General features: G+C 45.5%; 1 protein-coding gene across 2 annotated transcripts in view; it reads right to left on the reverse strand.

Annotated features, from left to right (window-relative positions):
* SLC24A2 (solute carrier family 24 member 2) overlaps positions 1 to 17,772 on the reverse strand; it is a 246,081-nt gene extending 228,309 nt beyond the window's left edge. For both annotated transcript variants that reach the window (XM_075558926.1, XM_075558925.1), the window contains exon 1: positions 16,840 to 17,772. In XM_075558926.1, the coding sequence (XP_075415041.1) occupies positions 16,840 to 17,772 (933 nt within the window). The remainder of the gene's footprint in view (positions 1 to 16,839) is intronic.
* Positions 17,773 to 18,012: the final 240 nt, after the last annotated feature.

Here is an 18,012-nt window from a genome sequence, read left to right on the forward strand (position 1 = left end):
ACACAAAGGCTGATCAGAGCCGGAGGGCACGTGACAAAGCAGGGCTGGCCCACAGGCTGTCATCCTCGACAGAGGGCCAGGCAGATGAGCTGCTGGGTGGGGTCACGCTGCCACTGGGTTAGCAACTTAGTACGTAATGGCGAGGGCTTCTTGGAGATAAACCATCCTTGCCATGCCAAGGATGATTACTTGTGAGGTGCTTGGTGGAGGGTACACAGGGTGAGAGTGAGGTGGAAAAGATGCCATCTTTCCAGTCTTGGTTCCCACCAGTGCAGCTTGCGAGTCACCCTCCCAAGCGGCAAATGTGGCTTGATGCGTGGCCTGGTGGCCAGACCCTTTCCCACGCCTCGTTTCTAACCAGCACAAGTGTGGCAGCAACATCATTTGCTTTACAAATTCAGTCCCTCATACAAAGGAAACCAACCTCATTGAAATGCAGCTTTGGCCTTCTTGTCAAGGTTCTGCTTCGCTCTGATTTCATAACCTCCCTGCTTCACCCACGCTTTTTTCCCTCCCATCCGATGACAAGCTCATCAGGAACCAAGGATGCGCCGATGCGCAGCAAGAAAATCCTGCTGTGATGTGGAACTGCCTGACCCTGCAAGCAGTCTGTGCCTGAGCCAGGTGGATGCTGGCATCTGTGGTTCTGCCCCCGGTCAGAGGGCCAGAGGCACCCAACTGGGGACAGATGGTGTGTGCTGGGGAGGGATGTGCAGCTCCAGCTCCAAGTGTCTGCAACAGACAACCAAGAAAAGTAGCATGATGCACAGGTGCTTTATGGTCCCTGCCAACCCAGGGCTTTGCAGCTCTGGAGAGTAGATCATGAGAGGAGAAGGGCAGAGTATGAAGCAAGGCCATCACCAACCTGAAGGGCACCTTTGGTGAATGCAGAAAAGGCAGTCCCTCCTCAAGGCAGCCACAGCCCCCCCGCCCTGGGCTCCCAGTTTATCTGGGATGTCTGCATTTCTGCTTCCCTCCAGTCCCCTGAGCAGATTCCCTTGTGCGGTAAACAAGTCGCACACCATCACAGGGCAGCCCTGCTAAGCGCAAGAAGGGGAATCTTAACACATTATTTTTTAACACATTATAATCTTAACACATTTTTTAAAACATGGGTTGTAACCTGCTGGTGGGTCATGGATTCATTTTAGAAGACTGAAATCGGCCTTACTTAATAGAATAAAAGGTGTAAGAAATGCAAGAGTGGAGCACACATTTACATAGACATGTAAATCTATACATTGATAGACATATGTAAATCTATATTCATCTGCATATGTAAGTATATAGTTACATTTTTTTGGTAAATACACAGTACGTTTGTGTCTTTGTACACAGAACCAGGTACACATGTATTTATTGAGTTGAGATGTAAAATATAGGGCTATTGCCAAAGCTCTTGAAAGCCACTGACTGACTTAATGGAGCCTAAAATGAATTGTGAATCTCATTCGGAGGCTGACCTCCCTACTGTTCTGTGAGGGGCACTAAGATGTATGAGAACCAGCAAGCATTGGATCAGGCAGACCCAAGTTCAAAAGCAGTATACAGCCCAAACCAAACCTGTTACCCCAAAGTCAATCCTGACTCATGGCGACCCTATGTGTCACAGAGCAGAGCTGCTCCATAGCCTATTCTAATCTGTAATCCCAATGGAAGTAGATTACCAGGCCTTTCTTCTGATGCACCGCTGCATGAGTTTGAACCACCAACATTAAGGTTAGCAGCTGATCCCCAAATGCCTGCCCCGCCACCCCAGGAAGCTCCCAATGATGTTTGGATTCAAGTACAGATTTGGACCTTGAGAAAGAAAGCCATTCCTGTCCCCGATCCTTGGATGGAGGTGCCACCAGCTGTTTCAGAGGGCTGCTGGAAAAAGTGCCTGGCTTGAAGTCCTTTACACAAATCTGGTTTTCAGGTCTCTCTTACCTTGGCCTGAAGCATGACTGATTCCAATAGAGATTAGAATGCAAGGCACACATTCACTGGTCAAGAGTTCTCAATGCCAGGAGCGACAAAGGCTGAGCAGCTGCAATGTCCTGCAGTCAACTTTAAAGAATTGTCTCCCCTGCCAGTGTCCCTTCCCCGTCCTGCTTGGGCTACCTCCCACAGCAAGCATAAACGAACGCCATGGCTGGGTTAGTGTTTGCTGATACAGACCTGCTTAGAATCTGGGCTTCCATTTGAGAGAAATATATTCGGCTGCTATTTTAACATGATTGGACTACTGTGTAAAGTGAGTATTAGAGCTTCTGAGGACCGAAATGAGACATGAAGACCAATCGGTTAGGTCCCCACTCTCAGTTGTCAGATGAAGAAGCTGGGGCCTTGGGGGTGAACAGACCTCCGAAGGTCACATCATCACAGGGTACAGGGATTAGGAACCTGAACTTTCAGCTCGCAGACCACAAGCAGCCTTGGTCAGCCCAGTCCACTCAGAAAACAAGACAAAAATCCCCAGACCATCTTGGCTTTACTGAGGTGTGGAAGTGAGGGGAGGGATAAATGCTAAGAATTCACCACTGCAAGAAATGATTGCAAACTTTGGTATGTACGCAAATAGAAGGCTATGTGCAGTGTTAAAGAATAACAACAGCAAATCAGTGTGTATAAGTCTGGGTACATTAGAGAAACTCATGAATAAGAGAGAGTTTTATAAAAAGGGTCAGTGCACATCAAGAAAACATCCCAACCCAGTGCTGCCAAAGCCCACAAGTCCAACATTAACCCATATGTCTGACACCAATCCACAAAGTCCTTCTCCATCTCACAAAACACACACTATGATGCCGACTGCAGGGGGAAAGCTGAATCAGTGAATGTTTAAGCGTCTCAGCGCTGGCAGGGGTCTCCACATGGCTGCTCCAGCACCCAGGGCTGCATCAGGGTAGGTCCATGTGGCTTCTCCTCAGGGATGTCTTGCAGGAAGTGAGCCTTGCCAGCTGAAACACGGAACTGGCTAAGGCAGCTGCACCCTGGTCCAACCATCACAAAGCAAGAGACCCGAGAACTCACAAGGCGAGGCTCACCGAACCATGTATCCCTCCACCCTTCAATTAACCCCACATGTGTTTATCAGCCAGATTGGCACAATAAATTTGAACTATATCACACCCCTCAGGACATGGGTGAACCTGGAGGGTATGGTGCTGAGTGCAATCACAAAGGGTCCAATGTGTGAGATCATGTTTGTAAAAAGTCAAGACAAGGTTTTCACACCGAAAGAAATATTCTCAGATTTTAACAAGAGTGAGAGGGAAACGAAAAGTCAAACCCAAATCCACTGCCGTGTGTTGATTTAGACTCACAAAGGGAGACTACTGAGTTTGAGAGGAGAGGGTGGGGCTTCCTGGTTGGAGTGTAGCCCCCTATGAACCTGGGTGAAGTTGGCGGCACCATGAGAGAGAAAACCAAAAACCAAACTCACTGCCATCGAGTCAGTGCCAACTCATAGCACAGAGTAGAACAACCCCATGTGTTTCCTAGACTCTTAACTGTTGATGGGAGTAGAGAGCCCGGTGTCTCTCCCAGGGAGTAGAAAGCCCCGTCTCTCTTCCAGGGAATAGAGAGCCTTATCTCTCTCCCAGAGATTAGAAAGCCCCGTTGCTCTCCTAGGGAGTAGAAAGCCCCGTCTCTCTCTCTCAGGGAGTAGAAAGTCCCATCGCTTGCCTAGGGAGTAGAAAGTCCCGTCTATCTCCCAGGGAGTAGAAAGTCCCGTCTCTCTCCAAGGGAGTAGAAAGTCCCGTCTCTCTCCCAGGGATTAGAAAGCCCCGTCTCTCTCCTAGGGAGTAGAAAGCCCCATCTCTCTCCCAGGGAGTAGACAGTCCCGTCTCTCTCCAAGTGAGTAGAGAGTCCCGTCTCCCTCCTAGGGAATGCCTGGTGGTTTCGAATGGCTGACCTTTCCTCTGGTGGCCCGCTGTGTAACCAAGAGAAAGGTCCCCCCAAAATGGAGGAGTACAAGAGTCAACAAAGTAAATGTAATATATACAACCCTGCAACAACCATGATCTACAAGTAGATGTATAGTTAAACACGGGGCTGAATGGGGGTGGGGGGTGAGTAGAATCGTCTATCTGTCTATTAGTATATCTTTCTATCAATCAATCAGTCTGACAGAGGATATTTGTATAAAAGGGGTACTAAAAGAAAAACCCAGAACTTTTCTTTTAAAGCTATGCATTTAAATTTTTTTTAACAACCTTATCACCTTCAAAGTACTCTCCATTACACTTAATACATTTGTCTAATCTGTGATTCCATTCTTGGAAACATTTTTCAAACTCATCTGTTTGGATGGCTGACAGCACCTCCCTCACTTTTTTCTTCACCCCTTGTGAGTTGTCAGATTGCTGTCCTTCCATGTCCTTCTTCACTCCAGGAAACAAAAAGAAGTCACACAGAATGAGCTCAGATGAGTGGGCAGGGAGCATAAGGGAGGAGAGACATGCTGTTTTTAGTCAACAACTGGCACACTGAGATGGCTGCATGAGTGCATTATCTGGTGGCAAAATCAGCCCCCTGACTGCCACAAATCAGACCTGTTTTGTCACACACTATTAAGCTATCTTTTCAGAACCTCTAAATAGAAAGCTTGATGAACAGTCTGACCTGGCGGAACAAACTCCAAATGCACTGCTTACAATTTGACATTTTCATCTGTTTGGGAAGTTGACGGACGTCTAGAATGAGGTTTGTCATCAATCCACATTTCACCTCTTTTGAAATGAGTTTTTCCCATAGTGCTGTCCTTGTAAGCTATGGTAAACATCACAACACTTTCTGCAGCAGTTTTCCCGAGCAGGAAACAAAATTTCACAGCTGCACGCAGTTCTCTTAAATTGGCCAGCACAAAAAAACAAGGTTCAAGCAAAACTGCTTTTATGAAAAAAAATTCGCTATGAACAGAGAGAAGTTTCTCAGGCAACACCACTGGGTGCACTAACTCAGAATGAGTTTCTCGATGCTCACCTAGCAGGACAAATGTGTACTATAAAAGCTCTGCCCAATGGTGCTTTTTTCCATTTTGTGTGTGGGGGGTACCCCCTTGTATGTGTATCTTTGCTGCAAATAGATCCATGAATGTGGTGGAGCATCAACCCCCCCATACCCATCACAGAGATTCCGATTCATAGTGACCTCATATAGAATTTCAGAGGCCCAAAATCTTAGGGGACAGAGAAAACTAGTAATGCACAAAATAAATATTTAATTCTCAAAAAGCATGTTTTATAAAACTCAAACTCCCCATTAATCAAAGAAATGCTACTGAAAAGAATGAAATGCCAGGTTTCCCCTAAGAAACAGGCAACAATGAAAACTGATAATACTCTAGTCTACCATGTGTTCATAAATTTTGATCCAGAATTTCTACTTCTAAGACATCAGAGTATTTATTAATGTGTAAGGCCATGGGTCATAGAGTCTTTGACATTGTTGTAGCAGTGAGATACTGTTGAGTCAATTTCAACTCACAGCTACTCTGGGTGGTAGGATAGAGCTGCCTCATCGCCAGGTCTTCTTCTCGCTGAACTTCAGGGTGGGTTCAAATAGCCACCTTTTCATTAGCAGCTCAATGCTTAAACATTGGGCCACCTGTTCTCCTCAGAGAGAAACTGGAATACGTGAACAATATAAAATGGCTTTCTTTATTGGGACAATTAAAATATACAAAATCTCACTGACATTCAAGTCTTTTCTGATGCATATCCACCCAAGAGGACTAGGTAGACCTGTCCAATGGGATTTGTAAAGTTGTAAATGTTTAGGAAAGTATCTTGCCATATCTTCCTCTCACAGAGCATGTGGGACATCAGTCAAGCTTTTAGCTAGCAGCTGAGCACCTTATCGCTGTGCCACCAGGGCTAGAGCATGCTGACAATTCACTCAAAAACTCACTGTCATCTAATCAGTTCTGACTCAGCGATGCTATAGGGCATAGTAGAACTGCCCCTGTGAGTTTCCCTATAGGATAGAGTAGAACTGCCCCCGTTGGGAATGGCTGGTGTTTTCAAACTGTAAACAGTGGGGTTCAGAGCTTCACTCATAACCCACTACACCATTTAGAGTTCCTTGGAGAGTAACCAGCTTGGTCTTGCTTTTGTTGTCAGTTGCCATAGGGTCAATTTTGGTTCGTGGCAATTCCGGTGTGTATGTGTGTGCAGTAGAACTGCTCCGTGGGATTTTCAAGGCTGTGACCATTTGGAAGCAGGCTGCCAGCTCTATCTTCCAATGAATCTCTGGGTGAGTTTGGAGCTGCCCACCTTTGGGCTCCTGGTTAGAGGCTGACCGTCTGTACCAGCCTTAAATCCATATCACTCCATATGATTTCAACTTTCCAAGACTGTAACTCTAGACTGGAGTAGAACGCCTCATCTTTCTCCTGAGGAGCAGCTGGTGGTTTTGAACTGCTGACCTTGAGGTTAGCAGCCAACACATAATCACAAAGCCATCAAGGCTCCTGCTAGTGCCTTTGCTCAGTACTAACAGTGCATTTCCAGAGACTGACTAGAGCCCGGTGGCTGTCCCCATTGCCACTCTGGTTTCCCCAGGGAGGGGAGAGAAGTGAAGAGGAGGAGGGAAGAAAGAAGAGCAAAAGGGGTGTGGGATGGAAGAGAGATGTGGTGGAACTGTGGTGGTGTACTGGGTTACACATTGGTCTGCTAGTCACAAGTTCAGCTGTTCAAAGCCACCAGGCAGTCTTGGGGAGAAAGGTGAGGCTGTTCTACCCTGTTCTACAAGGTCAACATGTGTCAGAATCGACTTGTTGGCAGTTAGTGAGTCCTTCCCTCCTCCCTCAGTCCCCTCATCCCTTTCATCTTCTTCCCCTCTTTCTTTCAGGAAACTTGAATGTTAACTTTAGCTAGAAATGGGATTGTTGGGTTACACTACTCTCAGACTGTGGGGAGAGGCAAACACTTTCAGATAAGATTTAATTTTGTGCCCTTTTATTTTCAGCCTTTCTTTGTTTTATGTGAATCTCAGCCTTTCGTTGTTTTATGTGAATTCTAGTAAACAGAATATAACTGCATTTTATTTCAGTCAATCTGACAACCACTACTTTGCTAATTAAATGCTTAGTTTGTTTACACTGATTGTGATTACTATTTTCTTTGGATCTTTTCTATCAGGTCATTTCGTGCTTTTCAGCTTTTCTGGTTTTTCTTTTTTTCATGACTTTTTCTTGTCCTCTTATAGATACTTTTTTTTCTAAATCCGTTTTTCTTTTAAACCAGAGTCTGCTCTTCTATCCTTTCCAGTAGCAATTGCAGGGGAGGAAACCAGAAGAAGCGTTTGCCTCCTCCACAGTCAGAGACGTTTAAGGCAACAATCCCATTTCTAGCTACAGTTAACATTCAAGTCACAGTTGGCTATGACGCTGACTCATAGGGACCCTATGGGACAAGGTAGAAAGTGCCTGGCAATGTTCCCGAGACTGAAACTCTCTATGGGAGTAGGAGGCCTCACCTCTCTCCTGCAGAGTGGCTGGTGGTTTCAAACTGCTGACCTGGTAGATGGCAGCACAACATGTAACCACTATGCCACCAAGACCCCTTTCCAATGGAAAGATGAGGCTTTCTACTCCTGTAAAGAATTGCAGTCTCTAAGCAAATATGGTGAAGAAAGCTTTTGATGGCTATCAAAAGATACAGTGCCTGGGGTCTTAAAGGCTTAAAAACAAACAAGGGGTCATCTAGCTGAGAAGCGACAAAGGCCACATGGAAGAAGCACACCTGCCTGTGTGATCACGAGGTGTTGATAGGATTAGGTACTAGGAATCAAAGAATAAAAAATCGTATCATTTTGAATGAGGGGAGTGTGGAGTGGAGACCCAAAGCCCATCTGTAGGCAATTGGACATCTCCATACAGAAGGGTCGCAGGGTTGTGGGAAGGAGACAAGCCAGTCAGGGTACAGTATAGAACTGATGAAATATACAACTTTCCTCTAGTTCTTTAATGCTTCCTCCCCCAACTATAATGATACCAATTCTACCTTACAAATACAGCTAGATCAAAAGATATACACTGGTACAGATTAGAACTGGAAACACAGGGAATCCAGGACAGATAAACCCTTCAGGACCAATATTGAGAGTAGAGATACCAGGAGGGGAAGGGGAAGGTGGGGGAAAAGGGGGGAGCCAATCATAAAGATCTACATATAACCCCCTCCCTACGGGATGAACAACAGAAAAGTGGGTGAAGGGAAACATCAGACAATGTAAGACATGAAAAAAAAAATTTATAAATTATCAAAGGTTCCTGAGGGAGGGAGGGTGAGAGAGGGAGGGAAAAATGAGGAGCTGATACCAAGGGCTCAAGTAGAAAGAAAATGTTTGGAGAATGATGGCAGCAAATGTACAAAAGTGCTTGACCCAATGCATGGATATATGGATTGTGATAACAGTTGTACAAACCCCCAATAAAATGATTTTTAAATAATTGCAGTCCTGGAAATCAACAGGAGCAGCTCTACCCTGTTTTATAGGGCCGCTATGAGTTGGAATTGACTTGATGGCAGTGAGTTCTTTGCTCCCTGAAAGGCCGGTGTCTGCTTTCATGAAGATTTGCAGCTTTGGGAAGCCCACGGGGGTGACTCTAACTCTGTCCCGTTGGGTTGCTGTGAGTCAGAATCAACTTGATCACAGTATCGTTGTTGTTTTACATTTCCATCTCAGATCTTTTTTCTGGAATTTTCCCTTTTCATTTACAATCTTTCCCCCAAATTCATTAACAATACATTCTACTGAATGTTATATCTTAGAGCTCTATTTGCTTAGCAGTGTGTTCCACCTTGGTTCTTGAAAGACAATTTGATGAGCATAAAATTATTTTCTTATGACACTTGCAAATAGCGTTCTGCCATGTCCAACTTCCATTTCTTATCTTCAGGAGGCCTTTGGCAGTTATGCATGTGATTCCTGCATCAGAAATGCGCCTTTTCTTTTGGACTATTATTGAGACTTTATGCTTGTTTTAGGAGTTCAACAAATCATCTTCTGATATGTCTACTTGTGACTGGGTCATTAGGTCACTCTGAGATTTATGGACCTACTCAATTTGAGATTCAGTACTTTCTAATAACTTTCTCCATTCTTCCTCTCATCTCCTTCCAGAAGTAGCTATGTTGCTGCGGTTAGGTGCCATCGGATTGGTCCAACGTGGACACACTGTCCAGTCCTGCTGCTCCTCGACATCTTCACTGTGGTTGAGCCTAGTCTTGCTGCCACTGTATCAGACTAGCTCATGGGAGGATTTTTTTAATGTCAATCTTTCCTTTGTTCATCAGTATGTTGTTTATTGATCCAGGTGTGAGGATTTTTGTTGTCTCTACGCTGAGCTGTAACCACATTGAAGATGACAGTCCTCCTCAGTAAGTGCTGCACGTTCTTTTCACTTTCTGCAAGATTGTGTCTCTTGCACAAATAGGTTGTTAAGGAGTCTTCCTCCAATCCTGGTTCCAAGGTTTTCTTCATGTCGCCCGGCTTCTCAGATGACTTGCCCAGTATAAAGATGTATCAAGTATGGTGAAAGCAAACAACCTTGCGGCACACCTTTCTTGCAAACCTTAGATCATGCCGGGCCTGCTTGTTCTATTTAAAAGACTGCCTTTGGGTCTACATACAAATACCTCGGGAGCACAAGTAAATGTTGCACTACGTCAACCTACCCCCCGCCCCCAGCCCCCTGTCTTCCAATCACTCTTTTTCTGTGTACCTCACTCTGGTGATTTCTTTTTATCCACATTTTAGTTTTCTCATTCTCACTGCAATTTTGGCCAATCTGCTCTTAAACCCATTCTCTAACGTTTCTGTTATTTTCATTTCTAGAACATCTCTTTTGGTTCTTTTTCAAATATTCCAGGTAGATTTTTGTCATTTCTTATTCCTTCATCATGCTTTCAGTGCCTTATTTTATTGACTAAGATATACTAAATCACTTACTTGGCATTTCATATCGAATAATTCTGGCATCAATATTCATGTGGGTCTGCTTTTGTTGTTTTATCATCAATCATGTGAGGGTGTTTCCTTGTGCTTGTTTTAGAAGTTAAAAAAAAAATTGTTGAAGCCTGAGCTTAAAGTGCATGCCTCCAGAGAGGGTCCTAGAGGGTTCTCGGTGCCTGGGAGCAGCACTGACCTGGAACTATCCTAACCCCAAAGTTTGAACTTTATGTTTCTACATAGGCAGTGAGCATTCACCCTCCAAACCCACGTGAACGTGAACCTCTGGTTAGAAACTGGAGGGAGACTTTTCTCTGCTTTTCGGTACCATTCAAAGCCAAGAGCAAGATACACATGTCCCATCACCTTCCTTTGTTCCCCAATCCTCAAACCAAACTCACTGCTGCCTAGTTAATGCCAACTCATAGTGACCCAATAGGACAAGGTAGAACTGCCCTGGTGAGTGCCTGGGTGTAACTCAGTCTTAGAGTAGGGAGCCTGTCTTTCTCCTGTGGAGCAGCTGGTGGTTTCGAACAGGTGACCTTACACACTGCTGACCTCACAGCCACGACGCCACCTTTCTCCCGGTGATAGGCAACATTTTGTCCTTATTCACACCCAAATCATGTCAACTCTTCAGGAGCGAGGGTGGTTGGGAGGGAAGTCTTCTGACTCAATCTCTCCTCTAATTCAGGCCTTGTGTTTGTAGCACTGAAAAATATGATCACTGGCCCTGGGGAATGGCGGGGACTACCAAGGCAAAGCAATGCAGATACTTCTGGATTTCAGCATTTTTGGTATTATGGGTTCTAAAAATATCCCTAATTCCTCACTAAGAAATCTTGGTATTTTTTAAGTATTAAAAGTATAATATGTAAGATGTTCAGTATAAGACACTGAAAAGGGTGTCTCTGAATGCTTAATCTATTCAGTTGTCCAATATATATATTTCAGACTGTGGAGTTGGCAAAAGATAATGAGTATAACAAGGGGATATATGAAATCTTAATTGCCTCCTTTCAGAATGCTTCACACAGCCAGCCATTGCAGGACAGATCCTCACCAACAGAAATCGCACAGCGCCACCACCCCCCACCCCCCGCTTGTTTTTGATCAAAGCAAATCTAAGAGGCAGTTCCAAAAAGAAACACTATGGGATCCCTTTAAATTTTGGGTTTGCTTCTTAAATACTATTCTTTATCAAACACTGAAAGTAATATATTTTCCTGGTCTGAGATGATAAAAGTACAAACAAACAAAAAGAAAAGTAAAAAGAGCGCTATAACTCCTCAATCGTGTCACCCAATGACAACTGTTTGGCACAGATACTTCCAGACTTGTCACATTGATGTGCCCAGCCGCCAAACCAATTCCAACTCCGAAAGACCCTGCGGGACAGAGGCACACTGCCCTGTCGGGGCTTCCAAGGTTGTGCATCTCTGTGCAAGCAGATTGACACATCTTTCTCCCATGGAGTGGCTGGTGGATTCAAACTGGCAACCTGTTCATTTGCAGCGGAGCCCTGAACCATGTTGCCACCAACACACACACACACACACACACACACACACACACAGCCTTCCATGGGCTGTCCCTACCCTCATAAGGCTCATATTAAAACTCAAGGTGGGTGTAATGGTTCATAATAACCAATGAGATGGCTCTCCTCTAACCGGTATAATTGCTGTCAGTCAGAATTAGTTTGGTTTTGATTTTAATCTTTATGGAAGCAGTTCACCTCATCTCTCTTAGGCACCACTGCTGGGTGGGTTCATGCCACTCACCATTAGGCTAGTGTCACTGTGAACTGTCGGTGTCAGTCAAGGATCTCCACCACACACTGCTGCTGCTGGGTGTCAGCGTGTGTCAGCAGAGGGAAACCCACCAAAGAAGTGATTCTCGCACTGCCACGTTGCAGCCTGTGAAAAGCACACACTCGCTCACAAACCTGGAGTCACTTTAAGAAAGCCGATGCCTAGGGTCCCTTTCTGTTGAGAAAAACAAGGAATCCGTTTCCAGTTGTATTGAGTTTGTCATGATTTTCTTTACTACAAGGACATCTTCCTCAAAGTTCATGCCTTGGCTTGGCTAATGGGTACGCTGGCTTTGGAGAGGAATAAATATTGCATCTTCTAATGAATTCGGTACTTCTGAGGCAAACTGGGGGCTAACCATTTGGATCTATGAAATCATTTAGCCCCTTACAAGAAGAGACTTCCCTTTCTGGGAAATGTGTGTACGAGTGTTTCAATTCCGCTCTTCGTCTGTTACAGTTCGGACCACAAACATTCTGCTTACAAACAACTTCTCAGCACACACAAGTTGCATAAAGTAAGTCACAGCCAAAGGACTAAGTCACGTGGCTCGTCAACTATCCTGCCTTAAGCATCTTTATTTAGAACATTCCCTTCATTAGAACTGGGACAACCTGCTGTCAGATTACAAAGCCAAGTCTAAGAAGTTAAATACCATGGACAGCTGCTTTGCAGGCCAATGACCAGCCAACACCATCAGAAATCACCCTGCCTCAGGCGCACAGCCAAAGCTCTACTGAGTCAGGATCCCGCTCTGGGTACACTGAAACTCAACTGCGTCCCAACCACAAGACTTTCATTTATTTCATGTATTATCCCTAAGCAGCTACGAAGAAGTTTTAAGACAAGAGCTCCAATCAGTGAGAAGTAAAAATACTCTTAAGCAAAAATCTCTGCTTAATGTGAATATTTGTAAACCCTGGCCAATAGCCTATTTATTTGAAGCTACCCCAAAGGCATTTGGCTATTTCTCTGGGGTCTCTGGTAATATTTGGCGTGGGTGTGTTTATTGTGTGTTTCAAGTAGCTGACAAATACTAGGATGTGGCAACCGCTGTACGCTTCTCAGGTTGGACTCAATTGACTTCACCACAGTAACCACAGGGAGGACCATGGGCTGCAGAACCCAAAGGGTCATGCCCCAGAGACTCCCTGGGGTCATTCCAATCTTCAAAGACGAGTTTGAAATTCTTATCTTTGAAAGGACTGACTCTCATTCACTTTTCACCAAAATAGGGAAGGTAAAGGACAAAGAACTAACTTTATTTGAAAACTTCTATTTGTCAAAGCTGGTGTCGGCTGCCTAAAATCCTTTCTTCATTTAACAAGTTTCCCCTTGGAAAGCTGAGGAAGTAGATATTTTTATTATCCTTTTCCAAACTAAACCGAGACTCCGAAGAGGGTTTAAATAACTTCTCTGCGGCCACAGAACTGATTACAGAAATCAGATTTCGTCTAGAATAGAACTGCCCCATAGGGCTTCCAGGGCAGGACATGGTTATGGAAGCAGACTGCCACATCTTTTGCTTCCGGTGTAGCTGGGGTACTCAGAATGCCCACCTCTGGCCTAGCAGCGGAGCACTTTAAACACCGTGTCACACGGGCTTTTTAATGACCCGTCTAAAAGGGGGGGACTATTGAAAGCACCATGAACTGCCAAAGGACAAAACCAAATCTGTCTTGGAAGAAGTACGGCCAGAGGGCTCTTCAGAGGCAAGGATGTCGAGACTTCTTACATGTTCGGACATGTGGTCAGGAGAGACCCGTCCCTGGGGAAGGACGTGGTGTTTGGTAAAATCGAGGGGCAGTGAAGGAGCGGGAGGCCCTCTAGGATTTGGACCGACACAGTGGCCGCCACCCTGGGCTCAGACGTCGAGCCATTGTGAGGGTGGCGCAGAGCCGGGCGGTGCTTCGTTCTGTTGTGCGTAAAGGTCGGAGCCGACTCACAATAACTAAAAGCAGCAATAACAATACAAAACAGAACAGGAACACACAGAGAATAGAACAATTCAGGAAACTACTCTTTGACGAAGGGATAAAAAACAAACACAAAACAAAGAAAACAGCTCTCATTTTTCCAGCTCACAGTTCCCCGTGGCATGCATCATTCTTAATGGACTAAATTCAGATTTTCGACGTGCCCATGGAGTGAGTCGTCTCAAGGGTATTTCACAGCCCAGAGCCCAGCAGCGTTGATGATATTTCAGCAAGAGCCACTGGGGGATTGGGAAAAGAAAATCTCCCACCCGCTTCACCACGTCCCCAGATCCCCATGGCCCAGAACTGGGTGAATCAGATGAGGCCACTCTGCATGGAACACTTCTATGCATGTGCAAGGCCAGCCTCCCAGGACTGCATCTGCTTGGGGTCTTCCCCACCCCCGTGCCAGAGTGTGCTGACATTGTGAGAAGCATTGATTTCTGTGGGGAGCAAGGGTACCCGGCCAGAAACGAACCGTGCAGGCCCGAGAACTGGAGCCACACTCCAGAGCACACCCCTCTCTCTCAGTCACCTCCTGTTCAGTCGATGGGGCCGGGGTGCGGCAAAACCACCGTGACATTCTGAAAATAGGTTTATGATAAGGCTGTAACTGCTGAGGGGGAAAAAGAAAGCCTTTTTCCAGCAGTGATTCAGAAGTGAAATTGGCAAGATGAAATTTCCAGGAGGAAATCACCTGGCCGTTATGCCCTGGTCCATCAAAGACCCCATGACTCTGTGCTAGCCGTTAGGAGGAAGATCAAATAAGATACAGGCGTACCCAAAGCAAAACAAAGACCAAACCAACTGTCGACTGCCAAGGTGGCCGGTAGTTCCTTCTAATTACGGAGCACCACAAGAACCGTGCCTGATGAAGTGGGATCAATTAAAGCGGGTGCTCAAAGGGAAATAAAACAAAACACCTTTCCAGGGTGTGGGGGACATAAAAATTGGAAACTGGAGAAACAGTTATGAATCTAACCTGCTTTTCTTTTTAATTAGGCAAATCTGGGATCTCCAAATCAAGAAACGTACACTCTAAATCAGTGGTTCTCAACCTTCCTAAGGCCGTGACCTTTTAATATAGTTCCTCATGTTGTGCTGAACCCCCAACCATAAAATTATTTCTGTTGCTACTTCATCACTATAATTTTGCTACTGTTATGAATCGGGCGACCCCTGTGAAAGGGCCGTTCGACACCCACCCCCACAGGGGTCATGACCCACAGGTTGAGAACCGCTGTTCTAAAGCCTAGCACAATGTTGATATGAACAAGAACACCATGGAGGCACATCAGGCCGAGCGGCTGATTTTGAAGTTCTGAAGGTGACGTGGCAGCTCCCCGGCTGAAAAGGTGATGAAGCTGCCAGAGCTATTTAAATAACTTGCAGCTGACAAAATATGGTCTGTAAGCAGGACTGTGGCTATTCGGTCTGAAAGGCATGGAACAAGTTTTCCCCTCCTACAAACACAAAACCAACCCCCCCTCCACACACACACACACACAATCTGACCATCCACAGTTGCACTTTTCTGCAAATCCCTTGGTCATCAGTGTTGCCAGCACCAGCCACATAGGTGTGTACATGGACTCAGAGTGTACATGCACAGACGACAAAGTTCCACTCCGGTATCACAGGACCAGAAAGTAGTGAGTGCTCTAAAAAACTTCTTAGCCTTTCGATGTACAGGACGTTTATTAGAAACCAAGTCATCCTTGCCTCTAACAAAAGAATACGTCCTTCCTTTGACAGCCATTCCAGTTGGAATGAACACAAACTGTGCATGGAAACCGCACCAACTGGTCGTCGGGCTTGAGGGGAAGGTGTGGCTAGGCTAGACAGGTGGAGCTGAGAGAAGCTGCAGTGACAACCCAAGATGCCCAGAGGATATGGCTGCAGTCACCACATCTGCATGCTTGATTGCATTTTGCTCAGTGACTTTGCCCCCAACTACAGTTTCTAACATTTATACTTGAGAGCAATGCCGGAAGAAACGTAGTATCTACCATTTTCCTTTTGCATTTAATTACCAGAACCATGACATGGGCTTTTCTTTCTACGATGAAGCATAGAAAGCATTTCCAGGTCGGGTCTGTTACACACAGAATGGTCATCAAACTGGACTATAAAGGGATTAGACACTTGGAGCTAAGTCAATATCTGTTTTTCATTTTCTTTTTGAAATAATAATAAGAGAAGAGATCCTATCTCCAACTCAGCATCTGTGCTTTGCATACCTGAGAATGTTCCGTATGCTAGAAAAACAAGTCTGCATATTCTGGTTCACCATTTGAAATCACAGTCAGAGATGACAGCCCAGTGTCAGGATATAAATCAGAATCACATAACCGCACTTAACATCTGTACTGATGATGCTCACTGTTATTTTACAAAAAGAGCATTTGCGCTTTGGTAGACTGGCGCTTTCTCAGCTCTTCCCAATGGGCTTCCCACCTCCGTGGCAGGCCCGTCGTTATCATTGGGAGACCTGCCTCACTTTCATTCCACTGCGAACACAGCTCGGCTGGTGTGTATTCTGGGGTGGGAGATGGACGTTCCCGCTATCAAAGCTGGGCTCACTCAATGCCTCTCTTTGCAAAGGATCAGTGCCCGATTCTGAGATGGGAAGCCAAGTGAAGTGGGTCAGGAGTAATGACCATGCCTTGATAGTCCTGCCAGGCTCAGACCGCTAAATGAAAGGCATGGCTTTGGTGACAGGAACAAACTTCTTCCCTAAATATCGATAAAGTGATGGCTCTTCCTAGCTGCCCCTACACACACACACACCTCTAATCTGTTATGCACAAACATGCATTCACATGAAGAAGAAATTGCTCTCCAAAACATTGTGCCTACATGCACAACAGAAGATGGGGAACTGCTGAGTTTGTTGGGGATGTGCAGCTAGCCTCTATTTGCAGTTGGCTTACTTCTGACTGAAGCAAGAAGGCTGGGGACTGAGAGCACAATTACAGCAACGCGTCTCCCCACCACTGTCACGCTAGTCTGCGTGCCGCGACCGTCCAGAAGTGCAGATCTCAAAAGCATCATCATTTGGAGCTATGGGCAAGAGGGGCATTCAATAAATAACCACTACCACCAACCTTTGCTTGGGCCTCTGGTGCTGTCACCTTGACGACTTTATTGCGGCTTATCATTTTCTTCGCCCATTTTTCGACTTGGACGTTGAATTTCATGAAAATCACATAGGTGAAATAAGCCGATAACAGAAGCAAGCTCTCCCACCACATGATAACATTATCCAGGAAAAAAATGATCAGCATGATCAAGTCGACAATGTAGAAGGACACATCCCGAAAGAGGGGCCACCACGTCAGGTTTAAGATTTCTCTAGAAAACAGAGCGCACATGCCAATCACGAAGAGGATGTTGAACACTGCGGAGCCCACGATTGTACCTATGCCAACATTGCTGTGGGCAATAAAGACCCCAATGAGAGACGTGAAGAGTTCGGGGGCTGAGCCCCCTGCAGCCATGAAGGTGGCTCCAGCCACATCATCAGAGATGCCCAGTTTTTCAGTGATGACAGTCAAAGAAGGGACAAAGAACTCATCACAGACAATGGCTAAAGCGATGAACATGTAGATCATTCCAATGACATGGAGAACGATGGCTCCTTTTCTTCGCTCCTCAAGGGAGAAGATGTCTTTTGGGTAGTCCCCTTCGGCATGCTCTGTAGTGTTCTCCAATTTGCCTTCCTGAATCACAGGGGGCTGTCGAGTGGAATCCAGAATCTTGCCATTTAAATCTAAGAGAGTTCTTTGACGGTAACCGTGTACTACCCCCGGGCCACTTGGACCATTGGCTTCTCCTGGGCTCTGAGTCTCTATCTCAGAAAAGGCACTGATTGAAAACGGGACAGTGCTGATGGCCAGCAGGCCCAGGAAAAGGCCTATGATTCTAATGAACTTCAGTTTTTTTCTGACATTATAATGTCGCCTGCAGCCAGGCGGTGACTCCCCCAAACCCCACTTCTCCAGGAATATCGGGATGGTAGTGCTTTGAAGCCGCTCCATCTTGGGTCTTCTGGTGAATGCGGAGATCTTCACACTTGAGTCACTCAGAGGGCTCTGCCACACTTGTCCTTACTTTCTAGTTCAAGATGCTTGGGGACGCTTCCACAGACGAATTCTTAAGCTTTGCGGGAAATAGTTTCATCATTTAACCTTAAATTGAAAAGTAAAACCAAAAAATAAGTCAGAACCTTGAATTCACATCTTCCTTATAAAAAGAACTTTGCAGATAGGACAAAACTC

The sequence above is a fragment of the Tenrec ecaudatus genome, chromosome 10 (genome assembly GCF_050624435.1).
Source record: "Tenrec ecaudatus isolate mTenEca1 chromosome 10, mTenEca1.hap1, whole genome shotgun sequence".
Taxonomy (NCBI): domain Eukaryota; kingdom Metazoa; phylum Chordata; class Mammalia; order Afrosoricida; family Tenrecidae; genus Tenrec; species Tenrec ecaudatus.